The following is a 27,145-nucleotide window of genomic DNA, read 5'->3' on the forward strand; positions in this document are numbered from 1 at the left end:
TATTTGCTAAAAATGGTCTAGCCTTTTTAAAAAATCCTTTTCCTATTGCTTACTGTTGGTTCAGCTGAGCAATGGGCTCTTTGTATTTACATTTATCCTGATCCAACATACCTTGTTGATAGGGCATTTGATGATGAAATACATTTGATAAGTTTGTGAAAAAGTAAATTATGGTTTCTCAACCACTAACTATTTTCTCTTTGAATATATGTGGTATTAGTTATTGCCTTCAGAGCATCCCAAAGGACGATGAATGCGGATCCTTGCTTTGGGATGGGCAACAAGGAAGGCTAAGGAGCTATCAATGGACAACTTTTAATCGATTGTCAGTTTGATTTGAATGGGACTAAAAGATAAAAATGTGACTAAACAAAAATGTAACTCCATGCAAGAGTGCATACCGATGTATTACCTTTTGATTTTTAGAGCTTCTTTGTTCACGAAGATCACTTGTCTTCCAACCCAAAATTATATATTCTTGTGTCTACACCTTGAAGGTATCAGAAGCCACTTACTTATGCAGGATGGAAAAGTTACTCTTGCTGACCTACCCTTGAAGCGGTAGAGACCAGACAATACAAAATGGCAAACAACAATATTTTGAGGGGTAGGATGGGGGGCACCAGGGAGAAGATCCTGTTGAAGGGGAAACCTTGTTACTTTGGTATACAGCAACGGCCGAAATCTTCAGAGCCCGTCAGCATAAATAATTTTTCTGCCTGAGTCTCCTTTTAAAGATTGCGTATTTGGACTGTTTTGTGAATTTGAACCTACTCAATGATCAGAAGTGGAGAGAGAGGTTAGAAACTTAGACCATGCTGAGGCCCTGTAAAAACAGACCTCAAGGAATATACATGCATGTGAGAAAGTAGATTATAAGTTAGGATCTATGGTAGGTCACCACAAGTAATAATGGCACTATTCTCATTCCGGTCTGTAATGGTTTCAGTAATTTTGACCTGAGCTCAACCCCTGGTAGCTATGGCCCTGAGCAGACCAGCTTAACTTAAGATAAAGGATTTAGAAGTATGAAAGCAGTTAAAAAGTTGAAAACACAACGCAATAAAAATCCCACTCCAATTTATAAAAATAGAAAATATTTGAATTACTCCAAAATGACAAAAATTCAATAAGGTGAACTATAGATATGAATTTTCAAAATCTGAAATAAAAAGAGGCAAAAACCATTAAGCAGCATCAACTGTGGTCATCTGGTTACCCTTGGCCAGTACCTAGGCAGAGTTAAGGCCGGCGTGATATGGTGGGTGTTGTATACCAGTTGAGTCCAGGTTCAGCCTAGTCTAAAGTTTTACTACAGCAGGCTATGACCAAGGTGAGTTACATGAGGCCGGATAGCTGTTGGAAAAAGTCCCAGTGATGCCATTGACTTTTTGGGTGAAAGCTAAGTGCAGGAGAAATTCAAAACTTGCCCCAAGCAAGGTCCCTCACCGGCCAGTTACTTTGGCATCTTCCCCGGTAAAGATTTCTACCTTTTGGACTTAGTCACTTCTTTTGAAGCTTGGATTCCCTCAGCATTGCACGGCTGAAAGCTGTAGCCAAACAGGGCTCAGCGAGGCCAGATAACTTCTCTGTGATGTCCTGCTTATTTTCTGCTGTGGAATGCTCTGAGCAGGAGCTTTCTGAATCTTTGGGCTAGTGACAATGTACCTTTGTTGCATTGACATGGCAGGTTTGTCCAGGTCTTCTTTTGGTTCTCCAGGCAAAAAGTATTTAAAAAGTTTCTAAGTCCCAGGTTTTTGGGTTAGGCAGGAGGAGAGCACCCTTAGACACCAGCCAAGGATTTCATGATCTCAAGGATAGCTGTGAGGATCAGGTTTCACTCCAGCAGAAGCCACCAGAAGGTTCCACTGCAATTGCAGTTGGAGCTGGTCAGCCGGGCTTTTCCACGAAAAATCTTTTTCCAGTTTTAGTGACCCTGTAGCTTAACAGGAGGTTAGCCAATTGTCCCTTAGAGTCCACATTGTAGTCCTTGGTACAAGTAGGAGAAGGCCCAGTCCTTAGGGTTCTCTTCACAGGTCTAAACCAGGTGCTGTCCTCCTGTCTTCAATAGTTCAAGTAATGTTATGAAGAGGGTGCCCAGGGTTCCCATTTGTATGCCTGGCACTAGCTTGTGAGAGAGGGATACTCCTGGCCCTTCTCTAACCAATAGGGAAAAGGTTCCATGGGCTAACTCTACCCATTATTGCAGTAGTTCCTATTAACCCTTTGCAAATAATGCTCCTCTCTGCATAAAACCAAGATGGCACACTCTTGAGTCCCTTGAACAGAGCTCCTATGCCCACCCTAGAGGTGTGGCCAGGGAAATGAGCAAATGCTCCCCTCTGGTCACTCAAAACCAATTCCAAGGGCAGCTCCACTGTCACTGGGATTGGGTGCTGGCTGGCTAGGAGGAAAATAGGGTGGTAGGCCCGGGTGTGCTACATCTACCAGTGACTGGGTAAGCATTGTTTGAAGTTCAGGAAGGGGCAGTGTATAGCACCCAGACTATCCTGCCCAAGGAAGAAAAACACCTCCACCCTCGACCTTTGTCCACTATGTGGGAGCCATCCACATCTCACCACAGGGAAGCCATCAGCAGTCATGTCACCCTGGATAATGACAGAGACGATCTTTTAACTTAGACAGGCAAATGACTGTTTTAAAATTGTGACTTCCAAAATTTTTATGTAAAATCCAACCTATTGATAAAGTCAGATTTTTTTATTTCTAGTCAGATGAGCCCCGAATCATATTTTCTAGCTGTTTACAAACTGAAATTAAGCTTTACAAAGTGTTCTAATGTAACCCAGTATTTTCCTATGGGAGAGCTAGCCTTACCACACTGAAAATTGACTATGGGGGTTTTCGCTGCCAGGATATGTAAAAAAATAGAATATAACTATCCTACTTTTTGAATATCATGCATTCTGCCCTATGGGCACTTAGGGTCTACCTTGTGGGTGACATATGGATTAATATGAAGGTTTAGGTCTGACAAAAGGTTTGTTTGCCTGGCTGAAATGGTAGTTTAAAACTGCACAAGGCTGCAGTGGCCTGAAGACATGCTTATTGTTTAATAAGTAGTGGCACAGTATATGTTGCAGTTCAAAAGTGGAAACTTACAAGGCCTGGGTAACCATTTTCCAGGGACTTTTTAATATATAATTTATATATGCCAATTAGGAGTGCAGCTCATTTCAAAAGGTTTTTAGGGTTCAGAGAACCTGCTCTGGGGCCTAGTTAGTAGAGTCAAAATTAAGCAGCATCAGTCCAAACAAAGGGTGATGATGCAGAAAGAGGCATTTTCCTACAATGCATATTACAGTTCTTAATAAGCATCCCACTAATCTAATCATCGAAATTCATAAACACAGACTCCTCACACAGTTGTAAAAAGCTTGATTCCATGGGAAACCAGATAGTTCTTTTGAAATGGAATCTAGAAATCAGCACAGTAGGCGTACCTCTGTCTTCTGTGGCAGCGAACTAGTTTTTACTCCTCATGCAAGCAGATCTGCGCAAGACTCCTAATATATTGCTAACAAAAACATCAGGGTCTTACAGAGGGATTAACACAACCCTCAAGTTAATCTGGCCATGCTAGAGACTCTCTAGCAGAAGTTAGCAGACAAAAGATTGCTCCTTTGGTCTCCATCAAATTGTTTCAATGAGCCTTTGAATAAGTCAAAATAGCCTTAACTGCATTTGTTGTGAAGTTATCCTTGGAGTTCCTAAAGATGTTTGTTTGGATGTAGAAGTAATGATCTCTTCTTTCTGCATGCCACTGATGGTAGATAACATCATTAACTGTTGGGTTTTAAAGGGGCAGAATCACCTTAAATAGCTGGGCTTCACCCAACATGGCCATGAAATATTTAGGTGCATCCTATCTTGCAAGATTTTGGCAGAAATTTTTGCCGCAACGTGATGTGCCTCAGTGTGTGTCCTGTGCACAGTGTTTTACGGGAACAAAGCTTACCTGGCTGATGATTCCTAATTAGGCTGAACCCTGTCCTGTGATGATTGTGGTCGGGGAGAACCTGGCCTGGCAGTTCGGGTTGGACTGTTCCCATTTGAGCAGGGTCAAGCCTTATTTGCATATGTCCAAGTCCAAACTGAGATGGCAAGGTGTGCAAATTAACAATAGAGTGGGTTGAGACCCGAGTGATCACAGGTAGGTGAGTTTAATTCAAGCATTCCATCCATCACTTTTTTGTATACCTCAATATGTGTCCAGCAGAGGTTGCTGGACATAACTTCATGCTGCTAACTTGCAGACAAAAATGTTTTTGACCACAGTGTGATATGAGATCTCGGATGGTCTTGATGGTATGCCCTCGATCCAGCTCTAATTGTCTTTGTGGTCATGGGTGCAACCCATTTCTAGGGGGCATCATAATGAGGCAAAGTGCACACTTAGGAAAGAGTAATGGCTGAAGGGTGCAGAGGGGTCATGAAGTGCGACTTCCCATCATGAATGCCATTTATGGGAACAGTTCTTTACAACTACAGACTTTCATCTCTCTTGCCAGTGGCACTCTGATACATGTGGATTACCTATGTCCTATCCCACCAACATGTAAGCTTGCCTTTTTTCGACTCAATTCAACATTTTAACAGTCCTTTAAAGAACATTCTCTAGACCTGTTTTCTTGCCTTGATATCTAAATATTGTATTTTTCAAGTCTCAAAGGGAACATCTAAAACTCAAGTCAAACGTGCATGTATCCAATCCTTCCTACATTTTTAAGGGGCAGCTCTAAATTAATAAAGCTATGATGGAGAATATGTTGACAAGGCCTTTAACCTTAGTCTAGCCATGAGGTAGACCATCCAAAACATTTAAGCATGCCTATATGCTGGCCAGCCGGTCTGTTCAACAAAAAATAGAAATATTAATGCCACTATTACCAACGATGATGTATAATTATCATTTCTGATTGATTGATGGCTTTCTGACGATTTAATTCCAATACTAGATGATTTAATACCTTTAAGATGTAAAATATTGCATATGGACCACCTTGATAAAAAATGAGGAGTAGTTGTGTTTATTTTTAAAGGCACATAAGTTTCAGCCCCGTTTGCCCTCAATTCACGGTTTGTGAGGTGACATTACTCATGCTTAATGAATCTGTAGACTGTTTTCTAATTTTCCATCCAACCTTGATTATGAATTTCTTCTTCTGGCTTTAAGAACTACAACATGCCCAAACATGCTAAGAAAAGCTCATAGTGCTTGCCAAATTAATATTTAGTCTGATTGCCCAAGCAACCATAAAAACTAAGTATACATCTGATACTATAAACCTTTTTAATCTTATACAGCACGTTAAAGAGTGCAGGATATCTATTAGATATTCACTCGAGCATAGGCTAAAATGTTCTCTGTGGCTATCAGTATACAAATGTAAGAGAATACCAGCCTTGTATCTAATTCTCTCAATGGTGCAGACCCCACGGTGCTAAGTAATTCCTTTTCAGATATTATAACCTCTATCCTTGATGAATTGGAGCCATAAATAAAGACAATCAATCCACAATAATTCAAGTTGCAACCAGTACACTTCAGTGGTGAAAGCAGAAAAAGTGACTCTTAGAAAGCTTAAGACCCTATGGCACAGCAACCATATCTCAGTAGATAAAGTAAATTACATCAAAAAGTTGCTCAAATATAACTATTTAAGCAAGAAGGCATAAAGGATATATTGCTCAAATAAAATTCTCCATGTCCTTAATATTTCAAAAGAACTTTTTTCAGTTGTTAATTTGGCAGCTCAAAAGAACAAGATCCCTTCTCAAAAGCTGGTGGATAACACAGCAATATTTTTATAAAGTTAAGAACTTTAGAGATCAGCTGTCCAATAATCAAACTTCCTCCTCATCTACTCCTTCATCCCACAATCTGATATCTCATGTTACAGATTTTAAGCTACTCACTAATCAAGACTGTAAGGATGCAATAGAAAAAAAAGCCACCCGTAAGGCGCACCAAGTGATCCACATGATGGTGCGCATTAGAAACAAATGAAGGAACAAACTAGCCCAAATGTTTGTTCTTCTAGTGGTCTAGATGCAGACCCCGTTAACCATACAGACCAATCCTAAACAACAAAAGCCTCACCGGATCCTACCAATCCAACTAAATACAGTTCCCTCTCGATCCTGCTATATTAATATAAACTTATGAAGGTTAACTCATGGCTTAAAAAATGTATGGCTATAACAAAATTCAACATCCCTTGCAAGCTTGTTTTAGACAGAAAGGTAGAAATGAACTTGTCAATGCAGCAACATCCGAGGACCTACAGATGATGACTGACTAGGACGGGGAGCAGATCACGATTCGCCCTGACCCCTCTCACCTCCTACAAAGAATGTAAAGTTTAGCCTTCGGGGGGAGGGGGCAATTTTAAAATTGATTTGCTCATTTTTAACAGACAGGGTTCAGTTTGTATCACTGAAAAAATGTACATTTCATCTGAGACGCTCTTTTCTGACGAGCGGCAGAGGGATCAATTCTGCTCTGGCTTCTTTGTAACCTTTATCTTTGGCCAATAGTTAACTTGCTGCAAAATGTCAAATTTAAGAGTTATTGCTAAGTAGATAACACTTAATATGTATTAAAGTTACTTGCCAATCTTCAATATGATTATCCTACCCACATCTGAATACTTACTACTACTCCGAGCTGGATGACCGCAATCGTTTTGATGCTGGACCCCTCACAAACCAAGATCCCTCCAATCTATAACAAAATATCCAGATGGAGCAATTCTCTCTGACACCGCTGCATGGGCAACTGCTCGATGTCCGTTTCTATAGTCCATAACCTGGATGTCTTACTAGACTACAGGAAGTCCTATGTGTCTCAAATTGCTTCTGTCACGAAGTCCTGCTTCTCCCGACTAAGGAGACTGAAGCAAATTCTTCCTTTCCAGGTCTTCTCCCATACAATTGCAGTACCCAATGCTTATTTTCGATCCAAGCTTGATTTTTGCACTGCCATCCACCTTGTTCTGCCAAAACAAAAATAACTATGCGCCTCCAGCACATCCAAAGTGCCATCATTAGAACTCTGTTCAATCTGAAAAAGTCCGACCATGCATCAGAATATACAAAGCAACTCCATTACCTTCCTGTTGTTAAGTGTATTCCAATTGAAGCTGTATGTATACTGCAAACAATTTACTATCGTAGCAGCTCATCCTTCCGCTCTCAGATATTACAGAAGCACGCACCCACAAGTCTACTCAGATAAGCGAATAAACCAAAAAGGTGCCGCTGCTAGTGCAAACTAAAAAAAGGAGAGGTAGGACCTTTTCCACCCTCAGTCTTAAACGCTGAAATTCCCTCCCTCTCACCTTAAGAGCTGCAGCAAATTTCCTGAAATTCATGAAACAATTAGCTGTTCCCCTAATAGCGTGTGTAATTGGACTGGATGATAGAAGCTACTGTCTCGTGTCTAAAGACTCTACTCTGAGTGCTGGTGTGCAGTATGAATACCTACAATAAATAATCACAATTCTAAAACTCCTCTAGGTGTAGTCTGTATTCTACATCTTAGATCTTCCATTACCTGCCTTGTCTGAAGCACGGATTGTGCTCTTGATCTCGCAAGATCCATGTTTTTTTACTCAGAAACATCATTGGCCTTTAGACACCGCTAGGGTAGTCCTCTCATGAAGCTGCAACTGATACTTTTATAGTTCCATTATGTTACTCTAGATATTGAGATGATTAGAAGTTTATAGATTATCACCTGAAAATTGAAATCTTAAACCTCAACAAAGACTACAATAAACCTAGTTATAACTCTTTTCACTGTTTCCCTGCAAAAGAATAGGGAGCCCACATTTTCCGTCATTTAATCTACTCCACTGTGTTACGGCATGTAATCTACTCCATCCCTGAACCTTCTTTCCACTTCACCCAAACATGTAGTAATAGTTACCATACATTTCAAAAGATATTTTGGACATGTAGTCCATACTTGTGTGTTAATGTTGGTGTTTCTGTAACACAATAAATACTGTTTGTTAACAACCTGAGATGCTAATTATTTTCTGTTGATTTTTAGGGAGATAAATTATGACCCAAGAAAGATGCTCTTGAGGAAAGGGAAGATTTCAGTTGCTGCTGCTGTGCCTTTTATTGAACAACGAGGAGATGGAACCAAGGAATGACCACACTGCTGCAGCCTCATCCGAACAAACATTCCTCCGACAAGAGGATTCAGACTTTTTGCCCTCTGTGAGTCTTGCTGCAGTGCTGTTCCTTATATTTACCCTCGTCTCTACTCTTCTTCTGTATTCTGCTGCACACGAGGAACCCATCAGTCGCAGCAGGAGAATAATATGGTCCAATAGGTTGATCTCACATGACCAGAGACTTGAGAAACTAAAACTGCTCTTCCCAAGCCAGACAGAAGAAACATGGTGGACTCTTAGGAGTAGCCTGAACTGGCGGTGGCTGATGGAAAAGCCCTCCAGCCAGGTTGACATCCCCTTTATTGCCATTGCACGTGAAGGTATGACAAGCTCTCTCTTCTGTCTCACAAAAAATATTATGTCATTACTATCAGCAGCGGAGCAAATTCCATTTCCTTTCATCAGAAGTCAGCAGGATGATCCAAGAAGCATCTACTTCCGCAGGAGACAAGGTTGCAACAGTGAATTTCCAGTCTTGGCAATTGCAGTTGTTGCAAAGAGAAAGGGTTTTGCGCCTTATGGAATTTACCAGGGAATACACTGCTCCCGCGATGGAGGGTCCAATCTATGGAAGTCCACATTAAGCCTGAGGATAGACGTGGAAAACGTTGCTGACCACTTGATTGACAACTTGACAAATGGCATTGCCTCTGAAATCTTAGCCAGCATCAATACTACTGGAAGGGCGCCGGACACCTTTTCTTCAAAATCTATGGGGAATCTCCCCATTCTGCACATCAATTCTGAGTATTACCTGGAAAGAGGCTTTGTTTGCTGATGGTGATAATCCAATCCTTTCAAGCAGTTGAACTCTTGAGGCGGAAGGAACACTTTAACTCTGTACTTGACTCCTTATCAATGTGAAAAAAGTTTCTTTGACAAAACAATAGTACCACTAGCACAATATGGTGGTCCATGGTGGTGTTTGGTTAAATTCCTGCAGAGATACTAATCGCTGCATTAGATCTTTGACTTGACTGGCGAGAAATAGAATGTGGGTGGTGGCCACGTGGGACAAATAAATGTAGATGGAAGAAGGAAGGGATATAGTGCAGCTCTAATGCTTTGTGATATATCTTTTTATTCTATTGAAAATGATGGCACACGAGGATCTCAGGTATCCAAGGTTGCCAAAATTAAACATATGGCTAAACGGCTCTATTAATAGAAGAAAGACTTGAGAGTGCCTACCTTTGCTTGGTTAAAGTGACGGCAGTCACCTCCATACAAAAAAGTAGACTGGTATAAATCAGAATAGGCTATAGACTTGGGCGACGGTGGTGCAGGAGATGCAGACTTGATCCTCGCTAATCCTAGAGGTTCTTACAAGGAGACTGGCCCGATATTCCTAGAGAATAACAATGAAGATGGGGGATTAGCAGAAATCAAGTCTTGCTAAATGAGAGTAGATGCAAAACAGATTATTTGATCTCAAGTGTGCAGTGGACAGTTTAGTCCATATATATGAAAATGGAATCTTAGATACAAATGTAGCTCTGTAAAAAAGGTCTGGAAGATAGTTCAAGTTCCATGACACCTGGGGCCTGGAAATGAGGAGCTGTTCTATTACAGAAGACGGATGCAAGAATGTTCTGTTGTAGTTATAGACCTATGGACGATCAGTCCACTGACGGACAATGAAGAATTTTCTGAGATTGAATGTGAGCTAGGGCAGATGCACCGGTGTCGGCCCACAAGGACATGCCCTTTAAATGATTGTCTTACACAGATGGACTCAAAGAATCTTGCCTTTCGTACAACATACATGTTCAGAGCTGTGATGGGGACAATTTTCCAAAAGTCCAGATCTCAACACCTGTGTAGTGTTCAGCTCTTTCTTGATCTTGTGCCCACACTGATAACCTGGGCCAACCATGTAAGGGTTATCATTATATCAGAATGCAGGTGCCACCTTGGTACTTAACCATTATACGTGTTGCGTCTTGCTCCACTCTCCCATTGTCTGTGTTGCTTCTTCCCTCCCACCCTCACATCTGTGTCGCTACGATGGGACCAGTGCTCGCCGTGTCATAGTGCTTTTTTGTTATCCTCCAGTTGTCTGACTTGCTTGTTCCCTCCCTCCCTTTGTCCATGTTTCCCACACCCACCCGATATCAGGAAAAAAACCTCTATGACGTGTTGGCGGCACCATATCTCTTTTTTTTATTTTTCATTAACTTGTAGCCATCCTGCAGATCAGCCATACTATTCTGCCGCATGGCTAAAAGACATTGGCACAACCACAAGCTTCCATGTAGTCTAGCTCAATTGGCTTTGCCAATGCTTGTTTCACAGTATGAGCCAGAGCTAATTTTGCCTGGAACCACATCTAGCGCCCCTCCCCTCCTCCCCCCCCACACACTCACATACACACACCCCTCTTACTCCATAAGGGTGGCTTGACTAGCTAGTGAGTCTTTGCTTGTGCTTACTGAAAGTTTACAAAGCTTTGGGCACTGAGACTAAAAGATCTGGGATGCATTTTTCTCCGACACGTGTCCTGTCTGATCATCAGAATTATTGATTGTGGGGGCACAGTAGGCGTGAGGGTGTAGGTCGAAGACAGTGGGGGGAATCTTCCTGGAATGTCGGTGCCATTACCGATCATAGGTGCGGGGTGTCGCTTTCATTAGGAGCTTCGGAGAGAAAGGGGACGCGTTGTGTGAGCATAGCGTGATGCCTATGGCGTTGTATGGGGTGTAGCACTGCAATCTATGGCGATTTTAGTGCAGACAAGAAGGGTGCCAAAACAAAACAACTTTTGATGCTTGCATTTAGTGACCATGATGTGTGGGTGCGATCGGCGCTTGTGTGCCGCAGGAGGTAGTGCACAGCAAAGCTTTGGTAATAGAGGCATTACTTAATTCGTTGCAACTGATTTCCCTTGCAACTTCGTTCATATAACGAATTACTCCAATGGTTTAGCGCACGGCAAGGAAGTCTCGCCGCTGGGGTATGGTATTCAGTCCACCATTGGGTCAGGCACGCTTAACGTCACGGGGTAGCACCAGCCCTGTAGGCGGGGGTAGCGGTATTGGCGGCACGGATTGCTGGCATGTTGCGATCAATGAGGTGTGTGTGTGCTATCCGCGCGGAAGTACCCTGGGAGGATTTATCTCAACGGTTTCGTGCCCAGCTAATTGAGGCTGCTCCAGCAGGCGTGTGCAGCGATTTAGATTGTAGGCATACTGAGGACGCCTCCCTAGATGGTGGTCCGCGGCAGTTACACGGTCATGGGGCCACGCTGAAATGAATCCGCTTTAGTATGAGGGGGGGAGTATGCAATTAGAACTTCCGGCATTAGGAGGCCGCTCCCATAGGTGGGTACGACAGGCATGGGGCACGGTCGGGGTTAATGTTGGCTTCACCGTCGGCCTAGCATCGGAGTGCTTATGATAAAGCAGGAATGTTTGGTTAATGTAGTTCACGCCGAGATGGGGTGGAACGCTCCGGTGAAGTCAGCCGGCGTTTCCGGAGTGGGGAGCTGGCCAGACCGTAGCGGGAGGCATGGCGACGTCTTCAAGACACCAACCTCAGTAGCAGCAGACCTGGTGCAAGGCCCCTGTGTTACCTCCGGTGTAGGTTGGGTCTGAGCCAGCACGTGCACATTGTGTTACATGCTTCCTTTCCATCTCCTAGTTATAGGTCAGGGGATACTGCAGACCTCGCTCGGTAAGAGAACGAGTACAGCGGGAGATTGAAGAATGGATAGGGCATTAGGGAATACCCACGATTATACAAAGCGCTCCGTTGTCATCCCTGCTTAGTGATACGGTTATTACGGCCAGCTTAAATTTATATTTGCACCGCCTTACTAAGCCAAAGATAATGGAGTAATTGCCCAACAATATCTAGGAGTGTAGTGCTGCTGGCCGGTGCTGGAGTTTCCCTTGGGTGGCACACTGTTTGGGGGGAAATTCGCCAGTTGCCACAGCATATGAGGCAATCTTTCTATAGACCCTGGACTCTGAAGGCTCGTGTCTTTAATAGGTTTGCCCTTGATACAAATTAGGTAGGCAGCCAGGGAAAGGGTGTGGCATAACGGCCCGGCTGCTAAATTCATGGCTAGGGGTATCATGGTAATATTGAAGTGCAACCTATGCCCAGAAAGTATACCAAGTTTTTAATAATATGTGGAAAGAATGAAGTATACCATGACTAGATGGCCGTATGGTGCCACATGGTTTGCCTTTTCTTGGTGCGGTTTTACTCGACCCAGCTGCATCATTGTCCCTCACAGCCACATCCTCCAGGGGTAGCAGAGGGCCTGAAGCAAACAGATAATGATGTAAACACATGCTAGCACCGGGCGACCAGGACTGGGGATTGAACGTGCGAAGATGTGGGGCGGGCAGCGAGGTTGCGCCGCTCTCCTCTCGTGCAAAGGTGAGGAGGTATGTTCGATAGACCTTAGATCTTCAGTTTCCGAATACATTGGTCCGAGTCCCCTGTTGTCACTTAGTTTCAGCTGAAGCCCCCGGCCGCCACCACTGCCGTTTCCAGTGCTGCCACGCTCCCTGGTTCTCCGGTTTCGGCACGGCCAGGGAAGGTGCAATTTCGTTTGGGGCGGGCTCAGTGTAGAAGGGTCCCCCCCCCCCTCTCTGTGGCCATGTCCGGGGATAGTTTTGTTGGGGGGTACATATTCTAAAGAGCTGTAGCTCAACGGCAAGTCTCGTGCCTCCGGTGTCACAGGTTCTCTCAAGACCAGGGTTCAAGTCCTGCCAATGCGGTCCAAGTGACCTGAGAGGGTACATTGTGCTGGCCGTCCCGGGGGAGTTAGGTCCCTCACTTCGGCGGGAAAGGTGTTGTGGTAATATTTTCCCGGATGCTGCGGGGTTGTAGCTCAATGGTAGAGCGCATGCGGTGCATGCCTGAGACCCCAGGTTCGATTCCCCGGTAGCTCCGCTTCGTGCACAGTGCTGCCGACCTCGGAGCGGGGGACCAGGGTGCGAGAGTCGGTATTGTCTTTTCAATGAGGACTAGGCCTAAGTGTTGTTCCCATACCCCTCTGGGTGATGGCAGTGGGGGGTCGGCGTGCCACTGTAACTACAGAATGGTTACTGCTTGAAAAATGCTGCGAGGGGAATACCAGGCGTGTAGCGAAGGACTGGTGATTTGGTTCTTAGGCCCCTCTGTTATGTTTTCGTAAGCAGGGAGGTAGCATCGGTTCTAATCTCGGTGTAATTTTCAGGCACAGCACTGGTTCAGGTGCAGTGCTTTCAGGCTCCTCCTGTTTCTTGGTAGTAATTGGTCTTCTGACGGCCCGCCCGGCAACTCTGGGTAGCTGTATTGCTGTGGCCGCACATCCAGTTTGGGCCGGGCCCCATTGAAGCGAGAGAGAGAGAGACTCAGAGGAGTCCACTAACACTCCGAGCATTAGTAAGTAATGTAAGTTTGCCTATGTAAGCGCGGCGCTCGGACGTGGTAAGTCCGCTAGAGCTATTATGGTTTAATACATGGCGTGTCGAGCTCCAGCTCGCGGAGTCGCCCGCCCTCGCCATGATCCTTCAGCACATGAACAGCACTATTTCTGTCTCCTTTCCCGTGGGTCGAACATAGGACTGGTGCCACAGGTTGTAGGTGACCGAGAGGTAGCGCTCTCTATCTGGCTGTTATTAACTGCTGGTTGTGGAGCACTGGCAACATTATTTATGATTGGCCTTCGAGTGCTCCTCTGGGTAGTGTCCTTTGGTAGTACGTAGCGTGAGGCAGTGAGAGGCCGCATTTGGCCGCACATTGGCATTATTTTCGGAGTAGGATGTACGGCAAGGAACAGCTAGGGTGGTTTGTGGGTGCTTCAGCGATCATGGAGAAAGTATGCATTACAGGCCATGGCTTACACGGAAGTGGGCAAAGATCGCAGGCACCACGGGGGCCGAGGCCTGCACTGATGCCTGGCATTGGGGTCCCAGTTTACTTCTGAAATGGCTAGCCCTTCAGATGCTGAAAGAATGTCCGTTGTTAGTTACTCGATTGTTATCCGATTGGTTACCTCCTGGGTCATCCGCGGGTGTAGAGCGTTAGGCTCTTGTTGTCGTTCCAGCGGGTCGGTTTGATGCAGGATGGTGTTTTTGGGCACAGCAGCCACGTGGTGGGTCTTGCTGTGTCTGTCTGGGCTTAGCCTTCCTTAATCTCCCTGCTGTTCGAAGTCGGGGGGCAACTTGAGTTGTTACTACTGTATTAGTACTAAACGCGCAGGTACTAGAGGTACTCTCATTTCACCCTAACAATAGGTACCCCAGGACGCATGTCCTCCTTTACTCACATCTCCAGTCAGGACTGCCCGTCCCCCCCCCCCCTCCAATCCTTGGAGCTTAGGGGTCCATATACGGCTCCCACATCATTCGGTAGGAGGATTTCGTAGAGTTGTGGGGCAGGTCACAGGCTGCTTCCTCTCGCTGTGTTTGTTCTTCTAGGTGTGGTCGGGTCAGGGACGGAGGAGAGCAATCATCGCGTGGTATATCTGGGCATGAAGGAACGCCAGGCAAGATTGTAGCTGTTGACGCTGTTAGACCTGCTATTAGCTAGTACACTCACTGTCGTGCCTGGCTCGGTTTGTCTCGCATCAGGGCCAGTTTGGGGTTACTGGCGAGTTGTTTGCTCTACGGCGGAAGCGGGTGCTTCTAGAACAGGGCAAGTTTGATTAGGCCAGGCAGCCTGACAAAGGTCTTTTAGGCACTGACAGAAGGGTGCAGGCAGCGAAGTAGTGCCATTACAGAACATGGATTTGTCAACATTCAGCTAGGAAATGATTAGCAGCAGGAAGGTATTGAACCATGGTGAGCAATTGCTTCTGGGTTCGTGCTCAAAAGGAGCAAGGGAATTGCATTTTGTTCCATCAGGGTACGGGGACCGTCTATAGCACCGGATACTAGGGCGGAGCATGGTTGCTCACTTAGTAGCCCGCCCCTGAGTTTGACGAAACATGCACCTGATGCGAGTATCGTTTCCGGTTAACTTCTCCCGCCCTCCAGCACTGGCTGGCAGCTATGCAGGTGGTGGAAGTGGCCTTCCAACAGGGGCGTGTGGTCCATATGATCGAGGGAAACACCGGGGGAACACTTTTGGGCTCCATTCCGCAGGAGAACATTTGGCTTTCCCAGTATTCAATTAGAGAAGCATTTTACAAGTTTTTCTCCTCTGTGGTCACCCTGACCTGTCCCTCCCTGGTATACTAGCAATTTGTGGGAGGGCAAGGCTTACAGTTGATGGTGACTGATGGAATGCGATGGGCGTACTCCAACGGAGTGAAAGAGGAAGCAAGGCGGGCTTGTCATCTCTTACCACCTCCCGCATGGGGCACTGCCAGGCAGGAGTGTCTTGTCAAAGGGATGGTTCAGTAGCCATGCAAAGGCAACCTTGGACCATCGCTCATTTTGGTGTAGGTCATTTCAGTCAAATCCATGGGAGAGTTTAAAAGGACGGGGGAATTCGTCCTGTTGGTACTCGCTGGCCGCCGGCCCGGTTGGGCGTAGACTTGTTTGGCTGGACCTGGGAGAAGCCCGGTACCGGTATGCTGTAGGTATAAAGGCCTACCGGGAGCCATGCGCAGTGGCGCAGAGCAAAGAGGTCTTGGCTTCATCAGGCATGGTCTTATACACGCCAAGTCCACAGGGTGCCTGGAGGGAGATGAAGTGCACCTTTCTAGTTTAGGTATGGATGTTTTCCGCCTGGACCTAGGGGAAGCTTTGGCTGCAGCAGGTTGTAAGTACATAGGTCTACCTTGGTGGGGGGCCCTGGTAGTGACGGTGGCCACTCCCAAGGCTGTGGAGGAGTTACAGGGCGATCCAGGGTCTGCACATACCAAGGGGTATAGCATGCAGCAGCACCGTGTGGTGCTAAGCCAGGATACCCAGGGATCTTTAGCGTGTCCACTGGAAGACCTACGGCGCCCCGCTAACCGACAGGCGGTTGTGGGTCTGAGCAACCGGGGGCTGCCATGTATGCTCCGCCCACCCATCACGGGGGGGCGTGTGAAGCATGTGGACTGGAGGTCCACGGATGGGAGGGGGGGACCCTCCCAACATTTGGTGTACACCAATTGGCGTTGCCATGGTGACTCTAGGCTTATCAGACGGGCAGGCGGCATGGGGCTGGCCTGCCCTGGGATCGCCCGTAAGATAACCCACCGTGTTTGCATATTTCTTATGCTAATAAACCTGCAGCAATATTTCTCCACTTACATTCAGTGTCGTGCGTTTTATTTATGTACTTATGTGGGTTGTGATAACTGTTGCCGATATTGGCACTATGTAAGGCTGCCCGGGGGGGGGGTTGCGCAGCGGCCCGCCCCTTTGAGGGCGGCCGCCTTAGTGCCACAGGAAGGCACAGGGGTGGGAGGTCGTGTCCCTGGGTTTGACCAAGGGAGACCCCAGACAGGTAGCTGCTTCCGGCGGGGAGGAGCAAAGGGGGGGTACATATTCTGTCCCCGCCCCCTCCTCGCCCTCTTGTCCGCTCGTTCGCCTTGCCCGCCCATCCGCTTACCCGGCATCCGGAGGGACAAAGGGGGGGGCAGGTTTTTCTAACAATTTTCACTTTGTGTTGCAGGAGGAGTTACAGGGCGATCCAGGGTCTGCACATACCAAGGGGTATAGCATGCAGCAGCACCGTGTGGTGCTAAGCCAGGATACCCAGGGATCTTTAGCGTGTCCACTGGAAGACCTACGGCGCCCCGCTAACCGACAGGCGGTTGTGGGTCTGAGCAACCGGGGGCTGCCATGTATGCTCCGCCCACCCATCACGGGGGGGCGTGTGAAGCATGTGGACTGGAGGTCCACGGATGGGAGGGGGGGACCCTCCCAACATTTGGTGTACACCAATTGGCGTTGCCATGGTGACTCTAGGCTTATCAGACGGGCAGGCGGCATGGGGCTGGCCTGCCCTGGGATCGCCCGTAAGATAACCCACCGTGTTTGCATATTTCTTATGCTAATAAACCTGCAGCAATATTTCTCCACTTACATTCAGTGTCGTGCGTTTTATTTATGTACTTATGTGGGTTGTGATAACTGTTGCCGATATTGGCACTAAAGATCTGGGATGCATTTTCTCCGACACGTGTCCTGTCTGATCATCAGAATTATTGATCCTGTTTATGGCCAACCCTAGCTTTGCACCGTCTGTGGGGGGAGGTTACTGAGGGATACAAACGAACCCGTGTCACTGGGACACCTTGTATTCGGTTTTAAGCTTCCCTTTTACAACTCGTTCTTCCCAAGTGTTCGAATCATTGATTCAATCAAAGCAACCAAAATGGCCGCTCCCTGAATACGCAAAGATTGTTGCATCAAATTTCAGGCTTGGAAAGCCGTGCCTCGCGAGAGTCCATGATCTCATCCCAGAGTGTTGATGCTGTAGAATGGGGGCACTCATAGCTGCTTATAGGATGCTGTAATGAATCAGTCCACTATGTTGATGCATGAGCAACGTGGCTATAAAATGGATGCGTCACGAGTTCACAGAAAAAGTTAGTATGAAGTGTTAGCAGTGAGTTTTTAAATCCAATAAAGTGTTTCTATTTTTCATTTCCTTTTCTTTTCTGTGTGTGGGTACACGAGAACATTTTATTTGTGCAGTGAACTCTGTAAAGTTATACGTAAGCCGTTCTGATACAAAAGGGGATGGCTGAAAACTTCAAACAGGGATTTGGATAAATGCATATATTCAGGTAAGAACGTGGGAAGTCTAATAGAAGATTCTGACCTTTTGCGATATTACATTAATGTGTGTGTCAGATCTCATAGTTGCTAGGTGTTTCACTTTGTTAGATTCAAAATAAATTAAAACGTTTTTGAAACTGATTGTTCTAATGCAGGACCATTTAACTCCCAAATAGATGGACAATATACCTTCATCTCCCTCTCCTATTGGCTGAAACTATGATCAACAATTCGAAAGTACTCTCTTACCCCATTGACAGTTTCTAATTTCACCTCTAGAACATTATTCAACTTTTCGTGACACTCAGCCACATTGTCCTGAAAGCATAAAGTGGGGTGACTTTCATCCACAAGCAGAGTCAAGCACTTAGGGCTTGTGCTTGTTTTTAGGTCTCGCCTGAGCCAGCGCTTTAGTGCTGCTCTGGCGAGAGCTTTAGTAAGTGGGATTTGGAAGTGCAGACTAGTGGCTTTTCAGGCCTCCAAATACAGTGCATGTGCGCCGGGCGCACGCACCATTTGTCAGCCTGCCTGATCACTTTCGCGGCCGCTTTGATGTTCTCAGTGAGCCGCGCGGCCACTGAGAACATCAAAGCGGCTGCAAAAGTGCTCACCATTTGCCACCCCCTCCCTTATCCCACTTCCTGCTTATTAATTGAGCCAGCGTGACATGGCCGCGCCTTTCTTTTATTTGCCCTTCTCGTGCCTACTGTTGTAAGCAGGACAGGCTCTTCCGCAACTTTTAAAAAAAATTGAACCAGCGCGGCATGCCTCAATGGCGGCCACGCTTTTATTTGCTGTTAATTGCAATCTTGCGATCACCGAAGTAGGCACATGCATTTTTTGTCTGTTTATTTACTAATGTTTACAATAACAGCACCCCTGCTTTAGTTTTAAGCATCTTAAGCTAAAGCGTGGGTGCCGCTATTGCTTCAAAAGTAAAGGAATAGAAAAAATAATCATTTTTTGTCTATTTTTTTACTTGTGAAGCAATTGCAGCACCCGCGCTTTAGCTTAAGATGTTCAAAGCTAAAGCGCGGGTTCCGCCATTGTAACAAAATTAAACTAATAGAAAAAGTGTGCGGTCTCCATTTTTTTTTCTATTTGTTTACTTTAGTTTCAGTTGCGTTCTTTAGCTTTAAACATCCGAAGCTAAAGCGCGGGTGTCTCGACTGCTTCAAAAGTAAAGAAATAGAAACAAAATGCACATTTTCTATTTCTTTACTTTTCAAGCAATTGCGGCACCCACGCTTTAGTTTCAGATGTTTTAATCTAAAGCGCGTGTGCCGAATTTCATTTTTTTTAATACTCATTAAGCACTGCTCTTATGTCCCCCACGTAACCCCGCAGCTGCACTCTGCTCTGCACATTCCTTGCAATCCTAATAACCTGCAAGAGTGCTCTCATCCAGAACTGCCCCATTCCCTCGCAAAAATACCCCTTCATCTCTCCCTCAAACACCCCACTCTGATACGGGTCTCTAGCTACTTTAAGGAACCTGTTCATGTAAGGGCGTCAATCTTCACCTCTCCTCTGCACCTTTGTCCAGCCCACGCAGCCTCCTCAGCTCTCCTTGCCTTGCAGATGTTGCCCTCCCGTGGTGCCAGCTTCTGCCTCTCTATCGTGCCCCCACCCCGCCCTCCTCGGCTCTCATTACATTAAGATACTTTCTGTCCTTATCAGGCTCCCTGCCTCCACCTCTTCCACGTCATCCGCCCTACACTAGGGATGTTGTTATACCTTACCTTCACATCTCTCTTTGTACCTCAACCCAACCGCCTCCTAAACCCTTGTCACCTGAAGGATGCTACCTTCTTTCAGGCCTTCTTTTCCACCGACCCTCACTCTCCATATCATCGAAAGAGAACAAATCAGAAATACTTAAAACACTAATAATTCAGTAACAAAACAAGTTTACCACCACAACCGGCCTTCACACACAGAGTTTGCCTCTCTTCCTTTCAAAGAAATGCACACACACGTGCCGTCCTTACTTAATCTTCATTAGAAAAGGACATCAAACACACCCGGGTGTACCACTCTCCATCACACATAGGTGCTCCCACCACGCACCCTCATAAACACTCGGGCCACATCTCAATCAATAGTTTCTACATTTTGCTCACAGGTTCTCCCTCTCACTACACATAATTTTATGCTGTGTCGACTGTACATCTCTGCCATTGTGTCTATTTATATATATATATCCACACACACACAACCACACACAAACACATACAACCACACACACACACACACACAACCACACAAACAAACACACACAACTACACACACAACCACACACACACACACACAACCACACAAACGCACACAACTACACACACAACCAAACACGCAAACAACCACACACACACACTCAACCACACACACAACCACACACACACAACCACAAACAGTTTTTTGGGCTGTCAGCATAAATACGCTGTCACCAAACACTATGAACACCTCGGGAAAGTTTGGGAAGTCACCCCCAACTTTGAAACCACTTGCTGTTTCAGAGTGTGTGTTGTACACATGGCAATACCTTGACACAGCGTACCGTTGCAAGGAATGCTTTGAGCCTCGGAGGCTGACAGACCTCAGTCTGTGCATTAGTTCACCCCGTCTTGGTGCTGCATGAAAACAGGGTGCCCACTGTCCAGCATGAAGTGAGACCTTGTGATCGGGGCTGGAGATGCTATTTAGCAATCTGCATAGAACATTGTGTTTCATTTATGGCATTAAACATAAAGGAGCACTGGCAACGCTGATAAAATGGATTTAATTTTGAGTAGTGAATAAACTTTAAAAAAGCCTGCAGTACTGAAACAAGCATTTGCAATGCAATAGGTCTTGCATTTGCAAAAGTTTAAGCTATTGGCATTGTTCATGACAATGCCTTTTTTAATCTATTTTATAAAGCAAACACATAAATAAATGCCATTATCATTTACAAAGCCAATAGCTAGTGTTGCATTATTATTAGCAATGCCAACTGCTCACACTTTTATAATGCGAGACCTATTGCATTGCAAATGCTTGGTATAGAGATGGAATGCTGATCACCCCGACCCCCAACGGGTGCTCCAGTGTCCTTCCGAACCCACTTTGTGCTCTCGGCTTGCCTACAAATCCATCAAGTAGTCTAAGACCCTCCGCTCTGGGGTAGGGGATACCCAGGCCCTTTTCCAAGTCACTCATAATGGACCGTAAGCATTTCAACTTCCACAACACACCTAGAGATGGGCGAGCCAATAGATTAACCACGAGAGCCCAGCCAGAGCCGAGGCAAAGGTCGACTCTGGCTCTAAGAGCCGTGCACTAGCCGAGCCCTGAATATATTTTACCTGTAAATCATGCACCAAACATCATGTTGGAGTAGGATACGTTTTCTTCAAAATCTAAGAAAAATTTTGTTTTAAGCAAGCAGAAGCATTTCACCTTAGTGCACCAGATTACTTCTAAAGTATTTATTAAAAGTGAAAGTTTTAAAATCTTAATCAATCAGGGGTTTATATAGCATGGTCCTCACCCGTGAGGGTCTCAAGGCTCTGTTGGGGGGGGGGGTGGGGGGGCAGCTCCGGATCAGTCGAAGAGCCAGGTCTTGAGGTCCTTCCTGAAGGTGTGCCGGGTCTGGGAGCGTCTGATGTTCACCGGGAGCACGTTCCAGGTTTTGGCTGCGATGTGGGAAAAAGTTCTCCTGCCGGTTCTGTTCCTGCGGATGCGGGCGACCTCTGCCAGGGTGAGGTCGGTGGAGTGGAGGTCCTCCTGGGTACGTGGAAGGATACTCTCTCGTTGAGGTATTTGGGAAAGGAAGCACATCCTTTTTGTTATATAACCCTCACACACTCTAGTAAGGTCATTCTTCATCATCGGGTTCACCCTGACTCCTAAAGGTCAGGTTGGGCTCGACCGCATTTCAGGGAGTACTTAAAAGAATAAGGCCAGGGGGTTTAAAGATTAAAACTCCTCCTGCGGTTCCAGGTATCCCTTTGTTAGTGGATTCGCAGGGGATAATAAAAGAGAAAAGTATAAATGGGTTGTCAGGAGGTAATGGTCCTATGACCCTAGTGCCAACATGTTTCAGTCCAAAAAGATTAGCCCAATCGGGTCCAGGACTTTCTTCAGGGCAAAAGAATGTCCTCCCTGGTTAAACAAGAACTGTAATTGTCCTATATTCTAGTTTCTAAAGGGCAGAAGACTGCTCCTCCATTAAAAAATAGATACCTTATCTCTTCTCCTCTTGTACACGTTTTACTCCATCTGTAAGACAAACATAAGAAGACCTTTTTGGTATTTGTGCTCAATTGTCCCATCCGTGCTGTGCTCTCAACACCCATACTTATCTTTCAGGAAGGGTGTGTGTGAGCGACTGTTTTGCCGAAAATATCTGATGCGTAACCATGACTTGCAGGACCTTTTTAAATAAAAAACACAATTTCATATGTAGTGGCAATGTTACTCGCATAATGCCACTCGGCCCCGAAAATTGTAGTGTGATTTCACTCCACTGTGTCCCGACATCATACACTGCTCAACCCACACATACCACCACACTCGCACTGCCCAACACATCAATATCGTATTTTAACTCCTATGTAGAGCAATAACCCCCTTACCCCAATTTGGAGGAGAACGATCGTCGCAAGAGATCGCAACGCTTGTTGGGTAGGCCTGTAGTCAGACTCTAAAAACTGAGTCCATGAAAAAGGGAAAAGAAGAAAACCACTCTTGATATTAGAAATGGTGCCGCAGTAATATCTTGAACATACCGTAACAGTAGTATACCAGGCTCACTCTCGACCGTACACTTACTACATCAAGAGTCCGGCCCCACTGCCACACCTACTAGGTCTTTATCTCACGGCTTTTGCATAGTTGGTTGGCAGAGACCTGCTTTTATCAAACTTTACATGAGCCGTCCCAGGTAATGATCATAACCCCGCCCACCGCCGCGCTCCGTAATGACACGCAACGTTGCTCAAATTGCATAAACTACATAAAACTACATAAAACCCTGAGCAACGCTATTTGGGATCTGAAATTCATCAAAACCTTTGTTGGTAGTGTAAAGGTCCACATTTATGAATGTTGTGGGTCAATCTAAAAGTAGGGATCGTGAATTTCCACAGCCCCACAAGAACAGTGTGTGTGTATGTATGTATGTATGTATGTATGTATATATATATATATATATATATATATATATATATATATATATAAAATCATGTATTAACTAATTCCCAGAGAGGCAGTATATATAAGAGGTGGTCCCCCCACACCACACATACACAAAGGGAAGGGGCCAGTATTCATTTCACTCCTGAGTGGCTACCTTAACCTGTTCTGCATGAGGAGTCCCTGAATAGAGTTCTACCCAGTTAGGTTTACAATGTAATGGCCTCTTTACTGTCCATTCAGGCGCTCAACAGAGCGCAGTCGGAGCTTAAGGCTTGGCGCCCTAAAGTGGTGGGGGGGGTTGTTTGCTATTCAAGTTAGCTGTGATTCAGTTGATTCCAAGTGATGGAATCATTGAGTCCACTTATATGTGTCTTCATTTTATAGACCCAACGTTGCACCCTCTCAAGTAATCTTTTAGCCACATTCGTACCTCCCTTAGCCTGTACAATGATGGTCCACTCTAGTTATTGGTTAGTGTGTCCCTTCTCAAGGTAGTGGGCTGTCAATCTGGTGGCTGAGATACAGCGTCTGATAGTACTTCGGGTGCTCACTTACTCACCTTGATTTTTCTGGTAGTTATACCAACGTATTTTAATCTACACGCGTATGTAATCATTTATACTATGTTTTCTGTATTACAATTTGTGGGGTTGTGTTGCTCCCAAGGGTAGTCTAGGCCCAGATCTATATGTGTGGTATGGATGGTAAATGGACATACTACACATGAACCACATGGATAATGGCCACTGACTGGGGGTTGGTGCCACACGGTCAGTTGTGTGTTTTCTCGTGTTTGTAAGTGTCTGTGTGGACCAAAGTATTCCCGAGGCTCTCATTACGTTTAAATGAAAACATTGATTTTGCAAACGTGAGTTGATTCGAGGTCAGAATGGACCACTTGTTATAAATGATCTATTTTATAGCATTAGAGGAAGAGTTATAAGTGGTGACACATATAAGTGACTTTGTCTCAGATTTTATGTTTGCTTCAAGTAGAGCAGATGTAGGGGTATTACGAGATCTCTTGGGTGCCTGGTCAATGACCTTCCTTGGATAAGCTTTTTCCAGTAATTTTTTAGTTAGCTTATCAGCCTCCTTGTTTTAGCTGTCAAGGTCGTAACAATTCCTCCGGATCCTTAGATATTGTCCGACGGGCACATTTTCCCTCAATGACCGTGCGTGTGCACTTTCAAAGTATAGTAAACTATTCCGGTCAGTAGGTTACGTTTATAACGTGCTCTCCAGTCTTCCGCCTCTTGCTAAAAAGTTGACATCCAAAAATGATACTGTTTCGTTGTGGGCGGACATTGTGAATCGTAAAAAAGGGTTTAGAAGCTTGTTCCATCTTCCATCCATCTATGTATCTGTACCACCTGCATATCCTGCCAGAATATGAATTTTGTGAATGATTCACAACAGGGAGTCCTAGGCTCTTCAGAGGTCAGGAAATCTCTCTCATTTTTTTTTTATCCAATTGTTCTCTAGGGCTCCCTGGGTCAACGTTGCAATGGTCTTCTGGAGACGTATAGTAGGGTCTCTCTGTATTTTCGTATAATGTCTCTCATCGGCAAGGAGGGTGAGGCAGGTTGTTCTGTAGGTTTTTGTGTCTTGAATAACCGTAGCCCCACCTTTGATGCTTGATGTTATGTTATGTTATGTTATGTTAGGAGCTTTTATATTGCGCACAGCTGCCCCAGCTAAGGGGCGTCCTGGCGCATGACCAGCAAAACACAACTAACACTGAACAGAAAATAAAGATAGAGCCGAAAAAGGGGTATTTAAAACAAGAGCGTTTTTATAGCTTTCCGAAACAGAAAGAGATCATCCAACATACGAATCTCAAGCGGAAGCGAGTTCCAGAGCACTGCTGCTTTTACCCTAAAGGCTCGACCACCAACTCGACTGAGCTTAAATCTTGGAACTACAGCCAGCGCTTGGCCCATTGATCTTAAAGAACGGGTCGGAGTATAACAAGTTAAAAGACTCGAGAGGATCTGGGGGGCTAATCCCCTCATAATCTTAAATGCAAGGCATAAGACTTTAAATTGGATTCTAGATTTGACCGGCAACCAGTGTAGCGATCGAAGAGTGCTTGCGACCGAGCAGGACCTAGGCAAGCCAACTACGGCTCTTGCTGCGGCATTTTGAACTCGCTGAAGGCGGATGATTTCTGCCTGATTTATCCCAATCAGGAGCGCGGTGGCATAGTCCAGACGAGATATAACTGTTGCCTGAACCACCAGCTGCCTGGTAGGGGGGTCAAAAAACTTCAGGATGGGTCTTAAACCCTGAAGGACCCCGAAGCAACAGGCTGCAGTTTTCTTGGTATGCCCAGCGAAGCTCAAAGAGGAGTCCAACCACTTTCCCAAATTTCGCAACTCCGTAACCGGAGTTGGAGACGGCCCAAGTTCCGGAGGCCACCATCTCTCCCCCCAGAGTTCCTTATCCCTCCCTACCACCATAACCTCAGTCTTCTTCGCGTTGAGCTGGAGGGAGTTGGCATTCAACCAGCTTGCCACCGCTCTCAGACCATTCTGGAACCGAGGGGCGTCCACACCCGCAACCCCGCTGATAGTAACCGCCAGCTGAGTGTCGTCCGCATATGAAACCATATACATGCCCCACTGCTTGGCGACATCAGCCAGCGGTCTCACGTAAAGATTGAATAACGTGGGACTCAGCGAGGAACCCTGCGGCACCCCTAGGTCCAGAGGATAGAATTTGGACTGATATGGAGGTATAGCAACGCAGAAGGACCGGTCGGCAACAAAGGAACGGAACCACTGAAGGGCTAACCCACCAATGCCAATCTCCTTCAGGCGATGTAAAAGGATACGGTGAGAGACAGTATCGAAGGCGGCGCTCAGATCTAATAATATTAGCGCCGCCGTCTGTCCCCCATCCAGTACCGAACGCAGATGTTCAACCATGGCAATGAGGGCTGTCTCCGTGCTGTGCCCAGCTCGGAACCCATTCTGGGTGGCATCCAGAATATTGGCACGGGTGAGATGGTCTACCAGAACCTGGTTGACATGGGTCTCCACCAGTTTTGCCGGCCAAGGAAGCAAAGAAATGGGCCGGTAGCTCTCCAGCCTTAACGGATCCAAAGATGGTTTCTTCAGGATAGGAGAGACTACTGCACGCTTCCATTTAGCAGGAACAATACCCGTAGCCAGCGAGATGTTAATCAGAGCGCAAATCGAGGACCGACCCACAAAAGACTGATCCCTAAAAAGGGCAGAACTTGCCGGGTCCAGGGGAGATCCAGATTTAACCTTCTGATGACAATGTTGTTCCTGGCGCTGAAGGATTTCACCACCTCTCGTTCTTTCTTGCTCAGATTGTTAAATGCATCCCTTCTGGGTTGAAGCTGCTCCACTGCCTTAGTGACTGCTTCCTCAAATGCCACCACCACTGGGGAAATCATAGACGTCGATGGGCAAAATGGCAAAGAGGTGTGAGGCCGGTGTCCTTCTGTTGATCATCCTTACCAATTCACTGAGTTCACATCTAATCTGAAATTTGTCAATCAAGGTGGTGGGTACAAACCCAAGTCCCTTGTTTAGAACCATCATTTCTTCTGGGTTGAGGAGCTCATCTGTAAGGTTAACTAGCAGTCCTACATTACTGAAGACCTTACAGAAGATTTTCCCATTTATTCCTCAGGGACTTAGGAAGTCGGTGATAGTAGCCCTTATTTTTTCAAAAATAGACTACTGCAATACACTCTATGGGCATTAACAAGGCATAGAGGACGAAACTGCAATCATTGCAAAAGGCTGAGGCACAATTGCCACTAAACATTCCTAAAGGGCATCATACCTTGGCTGATATAAGATCGCTACATTAACTACCTATCCAGCAACGAGTAGAATTAAAGGCCATCTGTTTGGTGCATAAGGCACTGTATGTAGGCGCATCCGTGGATATCCCAAAAAAGGTTTCATGGTACACTCCCACCAGAAATCTTAGATTCACAAATGCGGGCCTCATTCATGTCCCCAAAATTCGCAGAGCAAGATGGGGAGGTAGGAGTCTGTGCCGCTAGACTGATGACTGATGAGACGGCAACCCAACCGCTGCTTTTTAGAAAACTGC

The 27,145-nt window shown here is 45.8% G+C and overlaps 1 protein-coding gene across 3 annotated transcripts in view; it reads left to right on the plus strand.

Annotated features, from left to right (window-relative positions):
* The window catches only part of LOC146868760 (uncharacterized), a 73,461-nt gene extending 55,727 nt beyond the window's left edge, over window positions 1–17,734 (plus strand). For all 3 annotated transcript variants that reach the window (XM_085613734.1, XM_085613735.1, XM_085613736.1), the window contains exon 3: window positions 8,081–17,734. In XM_085613734.1, coding sequence (XP_085469860.1) covers window positions 8,170–8,988 — 819 coding nt within the window. In that variant the 5' untranslated portion in view covers window positions 8,081–8,169 and the 3' untranslated portion in view covers window positions 8,989–17,734. The remainder of the gene's footprint in view (window positions 1–8,080) is intronic.
* Window positions 17,735–27,145: the final 9,411 nt, after the last annotated feature.

Source organism: Triturus cristatus, chromosome 1_2, assembly GCF_964204655.1.
Source record: "Triturus cristatus chromosome 1_2, aTriCri1.1, whole genome shotgun sequence".
Classification (NCBI taxonomy): domain Eukaryota; kingdom Metazoa; phylum Chordata; class Amphibia; order Caudata; family Salamandridae; genus Triturus; species Triturus cristatus.